This window comes from Gadus morhua, chromosome 14, assembly GCF_902167405.1.
Source record: "Gadus morhua chromosome 14, gadMor3.0, whole genome shotgun sequence".
NCBI lineage: Eukaryota > Metazoa > Chordata > Actinopteri > Gadiformes > Gadidae > Gadus > Gadus morhua.
In genome coordinates, this window is record NC_044061.1 from 11,780,375 (window position 1) to 11,798,460 (window position 18,086).

At 42.5% G+C, this 18,086-nt stretch overlaps 1 protein-coding gene across 3 annotated transcripts in view; it reads left to right on the plus strand.

Moving 5' to 3' along the window:
• Positions 1-47: 47 nt before the first annotated feature.
• Positions 48-18,086, plus strand: part of dennd2b (DENN domain containing 2B) — a 42,274-nt gene continuing 24,235 nt past the window's right edge. For 2 of the 3 annotated variants that reach the window (XM_030376770.1, XM_030376772.1), the window contains exons 1-4: positions 2,928-3,123; positions 9,704-9,802; positions 13,863-15,251; positions 16,485-16,630. In XM_030376770.1, coding sequence (XP_030232630.1) covers positions 9,708-9,802; positions 13,863-15,251; positions 16,485-16,630 — 1,630 coding nt within the window. In that variant the 5' untranslated portion in view covers positions 2,928-3,123; positions 9,704-9,707. Of the gene's footprint in view, positions 162-2,927; positions 3,124-9,703; positions 9,803-13,862; positions 15,252-16,484; positions 16,631-18,086 lie in introns of those variants that run through there. The other variant, XM_030376771.1, reaches the window with a different exon arrangement.

Sequence of the window (18,086 nt, forward strand, 5' to 3'; positions counted from 1 at the left end):
TTTCCTGTTCAGTCCATTTTTCTTTTTTTTGAGTGCATACCGTTACAGAGAAGATAACTTTCTGCGCAGAAAATTCAGCTTTCAGACTAGTCAGGCAGACAGCCTCAGAGCCTCTTTATAAGAATGGATTATTGAAGAAATTTACTAATAAAGAAAATCAGGTACGTCTCGTATTTTATAAAGTGTTGCTAGACTACTATTTCGTCATTAACAAGACAATAATTAGTAGCTTAATTGGCATACGGGTAATTTATAATGAACAGTGTACAAACTCCTTTTATGAGACCACACTTAAAAGACACGAAATCAAAGTGATGTGATCAACACAACCATACATGGTTGAAGTTATTGCCACTTGCTCTGCTTTTGTAAAGAGTAGTATAAGTCACGGTCAATGTCTTCCAGCAGATGTATTTAGAAGGGGCCACCTAGTGGGGGCGCCTAACTCATCCTATTGTGGTCGTCATAGAGGACATTCACATTCACATTGATTTATTCTTACGTCAACACATCCTATTCTTTACTTTTGGAGGTGAGGCCAGTAGGTGAGGCCAATCCATAGGGCCACAAGCTCCGCCCATTCGCTCCAGTAGGCCTATACCTTATCATAGAGGAGTAATTGTTTATTATTTGATTTGTTTTATATAGATTTTTTATATAAGTCGGTTTCAATTTAGTTTAAAGAAAATGCATTTCAAAAAGTGGTATGATGGAACCAATTAGTCTTCGTAAATACCTCTCCCAAAATGATTACAAATAAATAAATAATAGTCCCGGATGATTTTCCACATTAATAGTATAGGGGCGAAAATAATAGCTCATTAAGTTGATGATGGTTCGGTAGATATGCCAGTGCCCACCCACTGCACCTACAAAAAACCAACGTGAGATAAGCCTATTTTATTACAGGAGACGGTTAGAGTAGACATATCAGTATGATATCCTAAATCATCAATGAAATCCCAAACTATAGAACTTATGAGGTTTTTTATTCAGTGTAACTTAGCCCAACACACTTTGTTGAAGTGTGACCTGCTTTGTTTCCACAATGGTGAGTAGTAATGGTTCCCCTACAGTTGACCTTGTCAACTGTGTAATGAAAACGATGTTGACAACAATACCGGTATATATGTAAGTCGTAGACGTAGTCAAGTTGAGTCAAGCACAAATCTAACAAAACCTTTTAACAAAAGAACCACATTTTTGCGGGGTTAATCAATGGAGGAACTGGGAATAATTTGAAACCGTTTGACTGACTTTCCCGGTTCAATATACGGTTCAGCAAACTGAAATTTGAATGTAAAACTTCATTAACGTAAAAAAAATACTTTCGTATGTTTGTGCTGAGCGGACATTGGTAAAAGCATCAGCATCCAGTTGTTAAATATCACAGCGAGCCCATCATCATTGGGTCCAACGATGACAATGATCCCACGCGTGTGTATATGGGTGTGTGTTTGCGTACGTGTGTGTGCGTGAGCACATTTGCAGTAAGACCAGGTATAGATGGTGAATGGTTTAGGAATGCTGTTCACCCCTCAGCCTTATGGTGGGTGATTGAAAATGCTCCAGCATGCATTTGGTAGCTGTTTGCTCCATGGGTCATCAACTGCAAAGAGTCTATATGAGACGAGCATTGGTTGAGACCTTTTTGCTGCATATAAGCTCCAGCACTGGTTAACTTATAACCAACTGCTCTTAGGGAATTGTTTACATGTCTGTGTTTTTCCTAAAATGGCAACACAATGGCAACTGAACTGTAACCCTGAAACAAGTCAATGTTGGATAATTAAACGGAACATGTCTCTTCAAACTTCTTAATAATAACAAAATTATCTTTAATAAACAAGCAAATGATATTTACAATGATGCTATAGCATTTGCCTGAATGACCTTAGCATATCCACAATATTAGCATACAAGGATCATGCAATGATCTTCAAGCAGATTTACAAAACCAAAACCTTTGTAGTGAAAGAGCTCAGGCCAGATGTTGCCAGGAAATAACATAAACCTACTGAGGTCCAAAGTAAAGTGTTTTCATAGCCAATGTTTTCATAGCCATCATTGGATTTGTGAGTTTGACAGTAAGCATGATTATAGTGCTAATCGCTTTATTACGGAGATATGTTCCAAGGTCAGATAACAAAAGCACCCGGCCGCTTTCAGGAAAAAAATGACAGTGTCAGTCCAACGGTTCCTTCACAGAAGCAGAAGAACATAAATGTATGGCCAGGCTGCCCCTCCCTGCATATAGGCTTTGCAGGGAAGATTCCAGTTCTCCTTCAGTACAGCATTCTTGAGGGGTACTTTGAAGGCTGGGGAGAGAGCTGAAGGTAATAGTTATACGGTGGCAGCGCTCTAGACTCTAGTGATGATTTTCTTCTGCATTTTCTGACTTCCCTGTTCCCAAAACCTTCGGAAGATAACAAGTCCCAGAAGATTAGATAAAATAGAACACAGAGTGAAATTACAGTGGTATGGGTGAGGGTGAGGGTATAGCGAATATTATTATGATGGCATAATGGTCAAAATTCCAAAAAGATAAAAAGTTAGTCATCAATGGTGGAAGGCATTTATCTATTATGATGGCAAAAGTGTACCTCTCTATTATTGTTTGCAAAAGTGTTTTGAATGCAACAGATGATCATCCTATGCTATTTAATTAATTGCATTTGCTGACTTGCTTACAATAGTTCTACAAAATAATATGAATGTAAAGGGTGAATACAACTTTTGGAGAGTGCTGTTTATGTTTTCAATGCATCATTCCAGATGCATTTGCCTATTCTATGAGTTAATTGTATGCATAATTCTTTCCCAGAGACACTGGCCCAATATGACAATAAACAAGGCAGCCTGAATGCTTGCCTGGTCTAAAAGAGCGAGGCCTAATCCTAGGAAAAGCGGGGGGCAAACAACCCATTACCATAGCAACAAGTCCAGCCTTCAACTCTCAGCCCGGGGAACGAGGGAGCGAGTTTGTTTTAAAGTCATGACTCGCAGTTTATTGAGAAAGGCAGGTATCCGGAAAACGGTTTTCCAAAACAAAGAACAACTGGATTCTGCGCCCCAGGGAATTACATTGTGAAAACAGTCATGGATGTGAGCGCAAATTACGAGGTAAAGACCATTGCTTTTCTGAATTAATGATTGCGATCTCCACAGGATCGTTTATCAGACATGCATTTCCTCTCGACTGGCTAAAATGATCGAAAAGAAGAAATGTTACAAAGTGACAGTGCTAAAATTACTCGAAACAATTCGCAAGGTGCGTTTTGGGTCTATCTGACTCAATGTGACCATATTTGGTCATCACATTTGTTACAATGTAATGGGGTTGGCTGAACTTTTTTTCAGCGTACCCTTGGTGTAACAAAGAGTGCCAGCGAGTAGCGAATATTAATATACTGCTGGCATTTCTCTGTGAACGATTCTCATCCTACTAATGAGCACGATTGATAAAAACCCATAACAATATTACCCCAAAATCTTGTCAGTAGAACAATTGTCGTGTAATCGTGAGAAAGTATTACTTCTACTTCTACTAGCCTACTACTACTACTACTACTACTACTACTACTACTACTTCTACTACTACTAGTAGTACTACTAATGCTACTTCTTCTTCTACTACTTCTACCACTTCTTGTGTGATAACAATGATGCTATTGATGATGCTCATGAGTCAGATTCAAAACTTTAATTGATTTTCTGATCTTCGTCAATGGACTCGGCTGTCTCAGAAAGTTCTTATCTTCCCTTCTCCTAATGTGTAGGCTATGCCATAGAGAACCAAAATACGATGGTCACCTGAGTGTGTTGACAGCTCTGCTGAACATCTAGACGAACTGTAGGCTAGTTTGCAATTGGTCATGTAATCTCTACGGTTATTATGTATAGCCGTATGGTTAATATGAAATCCTATGATCAATTGACCAGGTTTGTGGGGTATAGCAGTGAGAGTCCAATAAATGGAAGCCTAAGTTGATGAAAAAAACGATGCTTTGTATTGCATACCTATTGAACCGTGATCACCTTGTCCCATCTAAGGTCCTCTGACCTAATGGTATTTACCTCTCTGATCCCCTGCAACCCACACGATTAACAAATAACACAAATCTTAAAATCAGACATACATGCCTGCAGAATGGTTCCTTTCAATACTGCCTATTCTTTAAAGAGGATGAGTGGGTTGGATCATGTGATGCGTCTTGTCAGTCATAGTGTGAGGAGTGTGGGGTTCTGTGAGTGTGAACAGCACTGGTGGTGGTGTTTACAGAAGCCTCTATGGATTTTAGGAATAGATGGCGCATGACATTCCGTTTGGCTCACTTGCTGTCAAAAGCCTCTTTGTGAAGTAAACTGTGACCTGGCTGATGTGAATCAGACACTACACACGTTGCCGTCCCTTTCATAATAAAACCTTCCCCTTTGATAAATTGCTGTATTTGAATAGCTGCACAAATCCCTGATACTTATGCAGATGAAGAGCTGAACTGCCGGCCTAATTAATACAGATAACAGTTAGATCTTTTGTTTCTTTAGAAAAATAAAACGAAAATCATAGTGGGTTGGAAGATGCAATTTTGGAATTTCCTGGTCTATGTAACCTATACTTGTAACCCGTCAGTAGGTCAGGTGCCTCTGAACTGAAGCACAACACAAACTCAGTGGTAGGCCACTCAATGTTTATTGAATGGCAGGCCTCCATCTTGTGTCTCCTATCTTTTGTGTGTGTGTGTGTGTGTGTGTGTGTGTGTGTGTGTGTGTGTGTGTGTGTGTGTGTGTGTGTGTGTGTGTGTGTGTGTGTGTGTGTGTGTGTGTGTGTGTGCGCGTGTCCTTGTGTGTGTGTGTGTGTGTGTGTGTGCATGCCTCCTTGTGTTTGTCTGTGTGCGTTGGTGTGTGTGTGTGTGTGTTTTGTGTGTGTGTGTGTATGGGTGTGTGCGTGTGAGAAGTATGCTATGAAGTGACACACACACATTCTCTACTCCCCCATCCTACCCACGTCTTCTCCGCCGCTCACCGTAGACATAAGCCTGTTTTCCACATGCCTTCCCCGTTCCAGCTGTGCATGTCCTTATCCTCCTCACTGAAGTTCCTTTCCTGAAACTATGCAAGGATTTAACGTTTATAAATGCCTAAAAATGGCAGAATATGTTTGGGAGAGAGGAATGCTGCTTAAGCTGGGTAATTAGTAACTGCCAGCAACATCCTTAAACCTGATGTCCACCGTCTTTTAAGGCCCTTGGATTTGCATGAATGTATTAAGGGAGATTCCAAAGAATATACCATCTTAGGCCTACAACCAACTGTACTTGACGGGAACTCAATGTCTTCGGTGACATTTTAGCAAACAGATGAAAAGTATTGTTGTGGACCCTAGAACTTATAGAAAATTGAAATATGGGGTATGTTGTGTAGTTTTTAATTAATTCAAAAGGTCAAACACTTTTGAAAAATTACTGGAAAATGAATTGTTAAAATCAAGATTTTACGCAATAGCCGAATGTAGCCTAGCCTAATATATCAATCTCTCTATCTATCTAACATATATTTTTATAACCTTAATTACTCTGTCCTCTCACTATTCCAACTGCATTCCAAACATGCTGTGAATCATCTACGGAAAGATTTATTGTGAAGCAGAATTCAAATGATATGCTTTTATTTTGGAGGATGAATGGCCTGCCCCAGTTCAGTACATCACATGCACAATCCATGTGTGTAATATTTAATGCATGGGAACCATATAATGGCCCACATAAAGACTGTGTAGCCTGGAAGCCCCCCCCCCCCCACCTAGCAGTTATGCAGTAACTCTACTCCCACAGACCCCAGCCCTAGTAGCACGTCTCAGCCGTCTCAGACGCTCTTTTGTCCATGGTGAACAGAAAAAAAGGTCCTTCTGGGGCAAGCACAGGGGGTGGGGGGTGGGGGGGAATGAAACAATGGCATGTATAACTGTGTAGGCCTGAGACCTCACGTCTGCTGGGTGTGTTGTGACGTCTGGAAAGAGTTGGGAATTTGCAGAGGTTTTCACTCTTCCTTTTTCCCCTCCTCCTCCTCCTCTTGCTTCTGCTCTTGCACTCCTTGGCTGCAGTATGGTTCGCTGCACACTGGGGTTTTAAAAAAAACAACAGCGACTTGACGTCGATGTGCTGATCAGCAGGAAAACCAGGGACAGCCCTGCCAGAAGAGCTGAGGTGTTGTGGAGCAGACCTGAGGGAGTGGAATGGCCATACGCTTCCATTATTGGGGGTCTTCATGGGTCTATTGCTCATTTTAATTTTTTGTATGTGTGTGTGTGTGTGTGTGTGTGTGTGTGTGTGTGTGTGTTTGTGTGTGTGTTCAGGGAGCAAGTGTGTTGTTAATGAAATTAAATGGAGTTCTCTCCAGCGCCATGGGAGGCTGGCCTCTGTGACGGCAGGCGTAAGAAGCCTGACAGCAGTTTATTAAAGGGATAATGAATTACCATGGCTTTGAGAGGAGCAATTCTATGATGCAATGCAGGTGTGTGTGTGTGTGTGTGTGTGTGTGTGTGTGTGTGTGTGTGTGTGTGTGTGTGTGTGTGTGTGTGTGTGTGTGTGTGTGTGTGTGCTTGTGTTTTAGAGTGTACGTATTTGTGAGAAAAAAAGTTCTGCTGTTTGTTCAGGTCTCTTCTTAAAACCTTCTTTAATGTTGTCAATGCAGCTGATGGAGATGGCAAATATTGGTGCATTCCTGCTCACGACAAGAGTGATCTGTGTGTCAGTCGCTCTGTCAAAATGTGATGAGGTCAAGGACATGCATGTTCACGTTTTGCCTCATGGATGGGTACACACAAAGCCCTTTGCCTGATATTTGCGAGTTACCACCCCCCTTTCCCCGATAAAAACGCTTACTTTTTAACCAAGTCTCTTTCAAGGATATGGTGAAGACAAAGGGATTTTTTCTTTGCAGCCTAATAGACAGAGCACATCCATTTGGCCTTGTAGCCCTCGTAACCAGTTTACACAATTCTCTCTACTTGATGCTAATGGCAGTACACATAGGCTTACAATTGATGGACCTGGTAATAGGAAATGGATGGACCTGGTAATAGTGATATTATGCTTTATTGTTACATAAGTATCTTTGAAGCCCATTATCATTTCCTGGACAGTTTAGATTTCTACATATTTGTACAAATGTACAGACCCCTTTACCCCTGCAAAGAGAAGTAGCAGAATTGACACAAGAAAATGAGTTATCGCCAAATGATGTATACTTTAAGTATTCAAAAATCCAACTTCATCCTGAACTTTACAGCTTTGTAAAACTGTACAGTAAGGAATAAGACATTCACAATGTAAGAATTTTTAATAGCACCTTTTCCCTAGGAAAATCTCTGGCAAATAATGGAACTTTAGATACCCCTCTAAAATCAATGTGTGTTTAACCTGAGCTTGAGGTTAACAGAATTACGAACAATCAGGAATTTGTCTGTCATAAACTTTCAGGAAGACATCTTCTCGTAGGCTCTGTCAAACTGTTCCTGCCCATGTCCACTAGCTGTAGCCATGAGTCAGCATTCGTTTTAATGTTAGTTTACCCCTGGTCCTGCTTGCTGAGATTGAAGAGCTAGTTTAATTCACTTCAAAGTTCGTCCCAAACTTGCTAGGAAATGGTTATTTAGGTTCTGAGTTTTTGTAAAAAGATGGTATCAACTCAGGAAGTCAGTTGGCTAACGCCTTGGTGTTTACTCTGTGACCTTATTCTCTGATAATTGTGCGACATTCTTTGTTGTAAGTCTTTCAATGATGGTACCATGTTTTTTTAGGTAGCATTATCAAAAACTAATTGATGGCCTAGTATGTTTTGAATGAAAGAAATATACAATTATTGTATTTTATGACTTTTTATGATAATAGACCAGAATTTGTTAACATTCACTAAAATATTTTTTTAGAAGCCTATCCTCCAATTTCATAATCTTGCAACTGTCTCTTTCTTTAACAACACAATGATTGCACTTGCATATTCAAGATGGATTCATCAACACCTTTTCCTGCACACCCCTACCATGCACAGAGAGAACAGACTTTGAAATATAGTCATTTGACATCACATGATTAGTGAACATTGTGTTTGATGAAAATGAAGAGAGATGCCCTGCAGTCCCTTTGGTTCCGTCCATTGCTACAGGAAGTAGCTGACAGCAGGAATGCTGCCTCTCTCCTCATCTATCTCTATAGGGCTCACAGCTCCAATGGTGGTTGGCTGACTTCTTCATACAACAACTTCCTGTAAACAAGTCCCTCGGCCAAGCACCCTCCCACCCTCCACCTATGATCCCTCCACATCTCGAGTTGACCTCCCTATTACTGCACAACAATAACTTCATATTGAATAATTATGAAAGGCAATTAACCCTTACAGCGCCAATGCATGAAAGGGAACTGATTGCGGTCTTCCACATCAAGTCATTTTCTTCTCAAATAATTTTAGAAAGGGTGGACCAATGATGTAATTTTCCAAATAGGACCAAGTGCGAACTCAATCCAAGGACCAAGGGCCACTGTGTTCCAAGTTGTACATTATTTTATTTGTGGAAACAGAGTTGATGTTAGTAACATGTTTATATCACTACAGCTGGTAATATATTTTTAAATAACATGTTTCTTATACTATATGGCGAGGAACATGTTTCTATACTCTACAGCTGGTAATGTATTGTAAAGGAACATGTTTCTATGCTGTACAGCTAGTAATGTATTGTAAAGGAATATATTTCTATACTGTATGTAAAGGAACATGTTTCTATGCTGTACAGCTAGTAATGTATTGTAAAGGAATATATTTCTATACTGTATGTAAAGGAACACTTTTCTATACCATATGTAGTAACATGTTTATAACAGCTGGTATTATATTGTAAAGGACATGTTGGTATTCTCTATGTTAAGGAACATGTTTCTATACTCTAAAGCTGTTAATGTATTCTAAAGGAACATGTTTCTATAACTGCAACTGGTTATATATTGTAAAGGAAAATGTTGTTATACCTCACAGCTGTTAATGTATTGTAAAGGAACCTGTTTTTATACTCTATGTAAAGAAATATGTTTATATACTCTATGTTAAATAATATGTTTCTATAATCAACAGCTAGTATGTTAAAGGAACATGTTTCTATACCCTAAAGCTGGTAATGTAAAAGAACAGCGCTACATTTTGCGGATTTTTTTTAGCAAAATGTGTCATATGCTTCACATCACATCACATGGACAATTTCCTATTCTTTCTTTTTTCTTTTTGCTAATTAGCTTGAATATTGAATTTCAATCATGAGTTTTTGAAGATCCCTGGTACTTTCCAAACAGGGTTGGCTGTGAGGAAAGCAGTCGCCCTTTTGATTAATCTTTGTCCCTCTGCATGCTATTGACGTGATCTGTTAGGAATTGAGTGGAGTTTAGCCATTCAATTTGCTATTGAATTTGGCAATGAGTTAAAGCTCAGTAAGAAAATGTCATACTACATTCTTCATTCTCGCCCCTTCAAATGGAATGTAAATTCAACGATCAATACCGCAATACAAGAATATGTATTAATCTGATTTTCGAGATCCATTTTTCAATTCATTATTACATTTCCATAGGTGCAGGAAGGACATTGCCTGACCAGAACACAATACATTGTGCATAACATTTGGGTGACAGATGTCATTGTATGTTTCCCGCAGATGAATGGTGGGTTCGAGGGTAACCATGACAGCCAACAAGAGTTCCAAGGCTGGTGCTCGGGTCGGAGGGGGTAAAGCTACACACAACATACCTGAAAGGTCAGTGATGTCTGCCTCTAACAATGTTGGCCTTGTGGTCAATGATTCAGAGAGAAAAAAAAAATAAAAAAAATTAAAATATGTTCAGCTATGCTGCCTTGATGATGCTGGTCTCCCATGTGCAGTCTACAGAAAGCAGGAAATCATAGTGATGTTTTAATCTTTTTCAATAATAGAGGGTTTTGCTGTTTAATTTTTCTTTCTTCGGATAAATCTACTTTGCCTGGCTAACGCGGGGTCCATCCCATCATTTGGAATAGTGTCTGACTGTGTGAGTGGTGGGCTGGAGGGTGTTTCTGTTCTCATGTGGTGGAGGGCCGCTTCCTCCTGCTGGATGGGAAAACAAACACTTATACGGCTCTTCATTCACAAAGCTGCTATTATTTACTCATTAGCATCGTGACTATTAATAGTTTGCAATCAACCCTGTTGGAAAATACAGACTTGCAATCAAAGATTGTGCCATTTGAAATGACACTGAAAGTAATTTGCAAACCTAGAAAGTATAAATGAAACCTAACGAAAGTAGTGCCAAACGTCTTTTTGCCTGAGAAAATTTAACATATGCGTGCCGTGAACCTTTATTTGTCTTCATACAGAACTACAAAGTGGATGGTTAGGAATAAAATACTAACGTCTAGTATCAAAATGATATAAATAGCTAGTACATTCTACTTAACGTGCTTTGGAGGGTGTATTACATGTGGGTTAGGGTGTAGTCAGGGGCGTAGTCAGGAATTTACGGCCCCATGAAAGGAAATGTGAATGGGCCCCTTAATATGGCATGCAGCAAATGTTTTTTCTGCCATATACATATATAAAATATATTTATATATATATTTTCCCTTTCATATTTAATATGTATATGTGTATATATATGTATATATATATATATATATATATATATATATATATATATATATATATATATATATATATATATATATATATATATGTGGCACTGCTGCTCTACATGTTTTTACGTTTCCCCAGAGCTATGAAAGAGAGAGAGCTTAGCCATTCCTGTTCAGCCTAATGCAACAGGATCAACACTGGCATACCAGGTGGAGAGAGTGCTAGATAGTATAGAATGCATTGGGGTGAATGGAGCTAAATGCTATAAAATGTTTCAGCTTTTGCATGGGCTGCCTCTGTGCAGATAACAACAATAAACAAGTTATTATGAATACAACATTCAGATTTCAGATCAATTGATGGGCCTTATGACAGTTTCCCTAGTACTGAGGCTACACAACAGGACAAGCAGCTGGCAGCAGTGGTATTACCAGTGAATCGCTTTACATTTGTTCTTTAAATATGCCTAATTGGAATAAAGCACGCAGCTATTTGGACAGGATCTCTAAATAAGTGAATGTGATTGGAAGTAACGAGTAGTTAATGGTGGTGATCAAGGCAGCAGTTCTCTCATGAATATGCAGGAGGGAATAACCAATCGGATAAGAAGGGTATTTTTCACCTAAATGGTTCAAGATGTAATGTCTTCTTATTCACCACAAAACGACCATTATCAAAAAATGACTACCGTGTCTAAGTTGATTAAATGGCAAATCCCTAATGACCTTTATTTCACGCTCCACTTTCTAAGCTCAATTGCACACCTGGTACTCGTTTCACATATTCAGGCAGATTGGTGGCCTGATAAACGCAATTTTTGTCATTAATTGCCTTCCTGAGGCTTGATTGAAATGTCTTAACATTCTTCTGTGTTATGACAGTTATAGGCTACAGTGATCTATGTACACAATTTTGGACTAAACCATTTTGTGGAGGGGTTGGGGGCTGCAGAACATTCTCTATTTTCGTCGCAGAAGATCAAATCATTTTCATATTTTCTAAAATGTAAAGGGGAAAAAGCCATATTTCCTGACCTATTGTTTAATCATATATGATTTGAATTGCAGGGCCCTGGATAGGGCCCTCTCCCTCTCAGGGGCCACTGCCTTGTCACCACCTTTCACTACTTCACCGTGCCTCTGGGTGTATTAGGCACAGTGAACTAGGAAGCAGAGAGAGAAAGACTGGCAAGGAAATTGTTCAACTTTAAGGGAAATCTTTCACCGCAAGTGCTGCCCTGAAGTGCACAATTAGCTACCTCCTTCTTCCCTGTCCAGCACATGGGAGGTGTTCAGTGTCTGACCTCCACCCCTCCAGTGAGCCCAAAGCTAGAAGCAAGGTTGCCAGCCTCTGGCACACTGGGCTCTGCTGCTCTGTCTGTGTGGTCTGAGCTGCCTACGGCCTTATTTTGACTAGCTTCATCATGTCCACCCACAACCCTTCACAGAGCTCATTCCCACCAGGGCTTCTACCAGAGGCAAGAATTTGGCTCTTGCTTTATTTTTCTATTAATATGATCCTGAAATCACATCATGACGCAGCAATCTAAAGTATGTTTTATCACTCAGGGAGACATCCTAGCTAAGGTGGTCCAAATCATAAACTTGAGGTATGGATGATTCCGTGCCAGACAAAGCACTTAACTGGGGTTGTGTTGGGCTTCGGTTATTAATGTATCCTTTCTGATTGTAGGATATTCTTACTGAAACATGAAACCGCTATATTATTAAGCAATGTAAACAAGTGTTAAGTGTTACAATATATTATAATTTGGGAATCTAAAGAATGAAATGCCAATTGTGTATGATCAGTTGTGTATGCTCAAAACTGGCATTCAATACATTTACTGGATTAAAGTATATACAAGTATATACGATGCAAACATAACTAAATAAAATAACACAGGCAAAATGTTAGCCTTTCTGTACTGTATTCTAAGTCGCTCAGGCTAACATTTGTATAGCATTAGTGCAACAAATCCTTTACATGAACTAACCTGTTTGAAAATAGACATTACTGTTGCAGAACCATGAAACCAATAGTAATCTAAAATAACCAACGCAACTGATCCCATCCTGTCCAGCTCCTTTTTTTAAGAAATAATCAAAGATCTCATTGAGTCCATTTACAAAGCGCCACAATAAAATTAGAGAATTTAGTCATAGTCATTTGGATGGGAAACGACAAGCTCGCTCTGTGGAGCCTAAAACTCTGGCAGAAAGCCGGCAGGTTGACAGGTAGTGTAACCGCTTCTCCACCCTGGGCAGGGCAGAAGGGAGGAGTGCAGGAGGGGAAAAGATCTGTCCTAACCTGCATCTCTGTATCAGAGTACACCGCCTTTAGCCCCTACCTTGTTATTCTAACCCAGGGCTCTAACATCAGATCTCTGCAACTTCACTTTCGCAACCGAGTCTCAGCCAGCTGCCAAGGCGCGACATTAGTTCCTGAACGATGACGCCATGCTCTGTAGGTGTGGGAGATCAGTATATGGAAGAACACCGGCTGATGTGCTGTTGAATCCGTCAGAGTACTCTGTTCTCCGTGCGTTGTGTGGGAACTGGATGAACAATGGTGTGAGTCAGCAGCAATGGGACCAGAGAGTCCAGACTGTCTTACAGTTAGTACCTCAGAGGACTACAGAGAGGAGCAGTAACTCAGTTAGAGGTAAGGCTGTTAGATCGCTTTCTAAGGTGCTGCGGGGCTCCTAATGCATAATGCTTTGTGTGTGAGGTCCACGCTGGTTCCTTCAAACAGTTCTCTGGAAAATGGATATCCACCCGTTCTTCTTTTTACAAAGATCGGTATTTTCCTTGGGTTTCATTTATATTTCCTCGCTACCATGGACATAATTTTTTCCTTTGATTATTGATTCAATCATGTGGTCAAATATTTCAGTTTTCCCAAATGTTTTTGGCGTTTCTCTCCTGTTTCTGTTAAAGTACTTGCTGGAGGGTTGAACGGACTTCCAGACAGCCATTATAATTTGCTAATCAAACCCATTTCCAGCACGGACTCAAAACACATGTTTTTATTTAATTTCGCAAGAAAACAATTCTGTGTTTTTCGTTGCTGTGTTTCTTTCTTTTCGGATGTAATATTCCCCCCCCCCCCGCACACACACGCACGCACACCCACACACATGCCGCTCGGACACGCCCCCACACAGGTGTGCACACACTCACACCTATGGTCTTTTGTGTCACAGGTGCCATTCGACCTCCCCTCCACCCATCCTGTGTGGCGGCCAGGCGCGGGGCCAGCCGGCGGTGCTCAGCGACTCGGAGATCTCCGAGAGGCAGGCGGGCTACGTGAGGACGGACGGGCGCCTCCTGGGCCACGCCGCCTGGAGCAGCAAGACCGCCAGCCTGTGCAGCGGCGGTGCCCTCGCCGCCCCCCGCTTTGACTCCCAAAGCCGACTCACCAAGTCCAAGAGCATCGGTTGCCTGGACAACCGGCTCTCCATCTACAAGCCGAGCACGTCCCCGTCCCGGTCGGGTCAAGAGGAGGAGGAGGAGGCGGTAGAAGAAGAAGAGGAAGAGAAGGAGCCCCCGAGCCGGGGTGTCCACGTCCAGAAGCAGCCCCAGAGATCGCGGGAGCTCCCGGGGGGAGGTGAGAGACTGAACGGTGGGTCCCTGAGCTGGAGCACCCAGTCGCTCGGACCCTCCTCCCACCAAGGCCACAAGCGCACCTTGTCCCTCGCCCGGCCAGTACCGGGCGCTCCCCCGGCCACCATCCGAAAGAAGATCTCAGAATGGGAGTGCAGGAGGGTGTCTCTGCCTAGGATGAGCTTGTGTCTGGACAAGAGGTCAGGGGTCGAGCGGGTGGGGGGCAGCGAGGGCTGTCCCAGCATGCTCTCTTCCCCCTGCAGCGAGCAGACGTTCGACTTCAAGGGGGTGCGCCGGATGAGCACGGCCTTCTCGGACTGCTCCTTCGCAGAGGAAGAGGAGGGAGCTCCGGACAAAGAGCTCCCGGGACGTTTCCAGAAGAGGACGGGCAAGGCCGAGAGCTCCGCCACGTTCCTGCGCGCCCTGTCCGCTCGCAAGGAGAAGTCGGCGGTCCTCAACAGGATCCAGAAGATAGAGCAGGCTCTGAAGGAGAGCCCCGGCCCGGCGCCCCCTGCGTACCTCAACAACTGCTACGCCCCGGACAAGACCAAGCACAAGGCCTCCTCCGGCGGCGCGAGGGGCGCCGAGGACTCGGACAGCGCGTGCGGCGGGAGCAAGCGGGTCAGCGTCTGCTCCGTGAGCACCGAGCCGGACACCTCGGCGCCGTCGCCGTCGCCGTCCGACCGCTTCTCCAAGGCCAGACAGAGGTACAGCGTGATCTCGGCCCGGTCTCAGAGCCCGGAGCCGGCCGGCCAGCCCATGACGGGCGCTCCCGGGACCCCCGTCAACCCGGTGCCCAAGCCCAAACGCACTTTTGAGTACGACGCCAAGCGAGGCCAGAAGAGCGCGGCCTCCTCGCCGTCCAATGGACTACTACCTCCGGGGAGAGGCGGGGACTCCCCCCCGCCGCCCTTGCCCTCCACCCCAGCCCCCTGCGCCGCACGGGGTCTCAAGACTGAGGGGAGCCCCCCGAGGAGACCCCAGGACAGGTGAGATCTGTGCTCTGATTGGCTATGATCCCTTCACACGCCGGGCTGGGGAGAGCCTGTTTGTTGGTGTTGGATGTTGCGTTGGAGCGTTGCGTGTGTTTTATTCCGAGCTAAATGAAAAGAACACGCGATATTGAGTCATTTAGCGACGCAATGCAACGGGAAACCTGCCTTCTTGTGTAACTCCACTGGAACACAGTGGAGTTGGCTGATCCTTTTATTTTTTGGTGCAGTTGGAAATATTTCAAACTTGTCCTCACTTAGTTGTTAGGAAACAAGTATTGTGATGGTTTTCTCTGCCGTATTTGTTATTTGCATACTTCAACACCATCGACTTAGAATTGTATACATTTTATGGTTGTTACATTTCAAGGAAACTGCCCATATATGGTATTATGACTCTGGGTAATCTGGTTGGTCATCGATAAGATTAAGCACGCTGTATACACCTGCCTCTAGAATTTTATTTAATTTCCATGAAGGTAAAGAATAAAAGGAAACATAAATTCTATCCACATTTTTTAACAAGGGTAAATATAGATTTCAAAGACACTCTATGCTGACTTTGTAGACTTAGAGGGAAGCTAGTAAAATCAAATCCTTTAAAAACATAATTGACCAAAGCTGTGATTCTACTTTGTTTATCCCTGCTATTGCGTTAAACAAATAGACCCAGTCTCTTGTATTGTCTCTAGTTGATGGAGTAAAGGGGCTGATGTATGATGTGGAGGAAATTCTCTAGCCATAGCTTTTGTGTGAAACCTCCTATTCTAAACCTTACTTGAAAGCCGAGCGGGCGACAATGGTCCAAATATAGCCAAGTTCCTTTCACTCATATGCTTTCCTCCTAGTCCGTGCCCAGACACATGCCATTGAATGCAACAGGGAACAAGAAATATAACCTATGGCCTACATGAGTAACTTATTGGTTCAGGATCAGGGCGACTGGTTTTGTGATTGATTTACTTGGAAATTGGATGAAGCGACTTTTAGTAGAGTAAACTCCTTGAATGTAATTAGTGGCTTTGAGATTGGGACTGCAGGTGAGCGATTAACGAGCATCTTCGTGCAGGAACTAATGGCTCTTATCCACGAGAACGACGTAGTGCGTGAGGCAGACATTCAGGGATATTATGCACTGCTCGTCTAAAAAACAACAAGGAGCAAGCTCGTTGTTTGTACTCCTCTCTTGGTCCTGTTCTGTCCTGACTCTCTGTGGTTGTTTATTTGCAGGGAGTTGTGTGAGTCGGAGGATGCTGCCAGCCTGCCCTCCTCGTTCCCAGCCGTACCCACAGAGAACGGCACTGGAACCACAGAGACGCGCAGTCGCCTATGTTCCAAAAGCACTTTAGAGGAGAATGCCTATGAGGATATCGTAGGTAAGCAAACACATCTCATCATTCTTGAACCCAGCACACCTTCCTTTGCCTTGATACTTACTCTCGCTGTGTTTAAGACACAGGGATAAGTTATGGTGGGGGAGATATTAATCCATCCAAATGAGCGTAAGAGACAGTAGGAGCTATTTTCATATGTATTCATTTATCTTGGTTTAATGTTAGATCGCAAAGATGTTAGGATGATCTCTAGGTTTTGTTTATCAGGGGTAGTAGTTAGGGTGCTCCAGGACTGCGCTGGCAGCTGCTTTGTACTGCCTACCCTTTATAATAATTATTTGCATTGATATCATTTGTTTCGTTCATGTACAATTCATCTGGGGAGTGGATGATGCACACATAACTAGTTGGCTTCAGAATGCTGCCTTCGAGAATAAGCTCAGAGTGGAGAGAAGCATGGTCCTTTCAAAACATATTATGTCAGGTGAGGGGACAGCGCATGTTTGGTTTATCCAATGGAAAAACCACAAAGAAAACATTGTGTGCTTAGAACGATACCCGAGATGTGCAGTAATCAGGGAACATAAAAAGGGGTCGTAGAAATTGCAATACTCCAATGTGAAGAGAATGAAACAAATGTTTTGAAAAGGATTTGATCCGTTTTCACTCCGGTAGTTCTCATGAAATACTTAATACTAACAGATACTATATGCTCTCTCAGTACAACCTTGTTCATGGAGGAGAGTCCACTCTACAAAAACAAACTGGGTGCTCAACCAATACGCAGACAGCATCTTTTGGTGATGTTGATACAGGCATTGTCATTGGATAGGCAACTCCCCATATCTAAATGTGTGGGTGTACAGAAAAAAGCTCTCCATGAAGTCGTGGTTTTCCTGTTATTTGGACTTCAGCCTAGGCATGAGAGCCGTGGAAAACCAGGCTGGACGGGAGCATGTGGCTTTGCTTCCACCAATCAGGATTTGAGGGGCCCGGTTGATATTCCCCAAAAGATTCCTTGGTTGACAAGAACTTTCTACAGTACAGTCCAGCATCCTCTATCAACACCACCCTGTAGGAACTGAAAACACAACCACCCCTTTCATACCACATCATCAGTAGCACAGCATAGCTGATTGCTGCATTTTGTCATGTTCATGGTTTGGAAGATCAATCGAAAAGAAGATCAGCTGAAATGTTCGTTCTGTTGTAAAAAAAAGACATTTGACGAACATTGAGCTATTGTTATATTGTTGAGCAATCAGCATTTTCAACACTGAGGACAACCTTTTACGGACAGGATGTGCATCCTAGTGGGCATATACTATATACATGCTCCAAGTTCTCAGCACGCGAAGAGGCAGGAGAGAATGTATGAAGTGCTGGACATGTTTAGGAGTCAAATTCCTTTCCACCAACAAATGACCCGAGGCATGGCGCACAGTAAAAGTGCCAGTTTTCTTGTGTGTATGAAATGAGTGTCAGTTCGAGCAGTGTC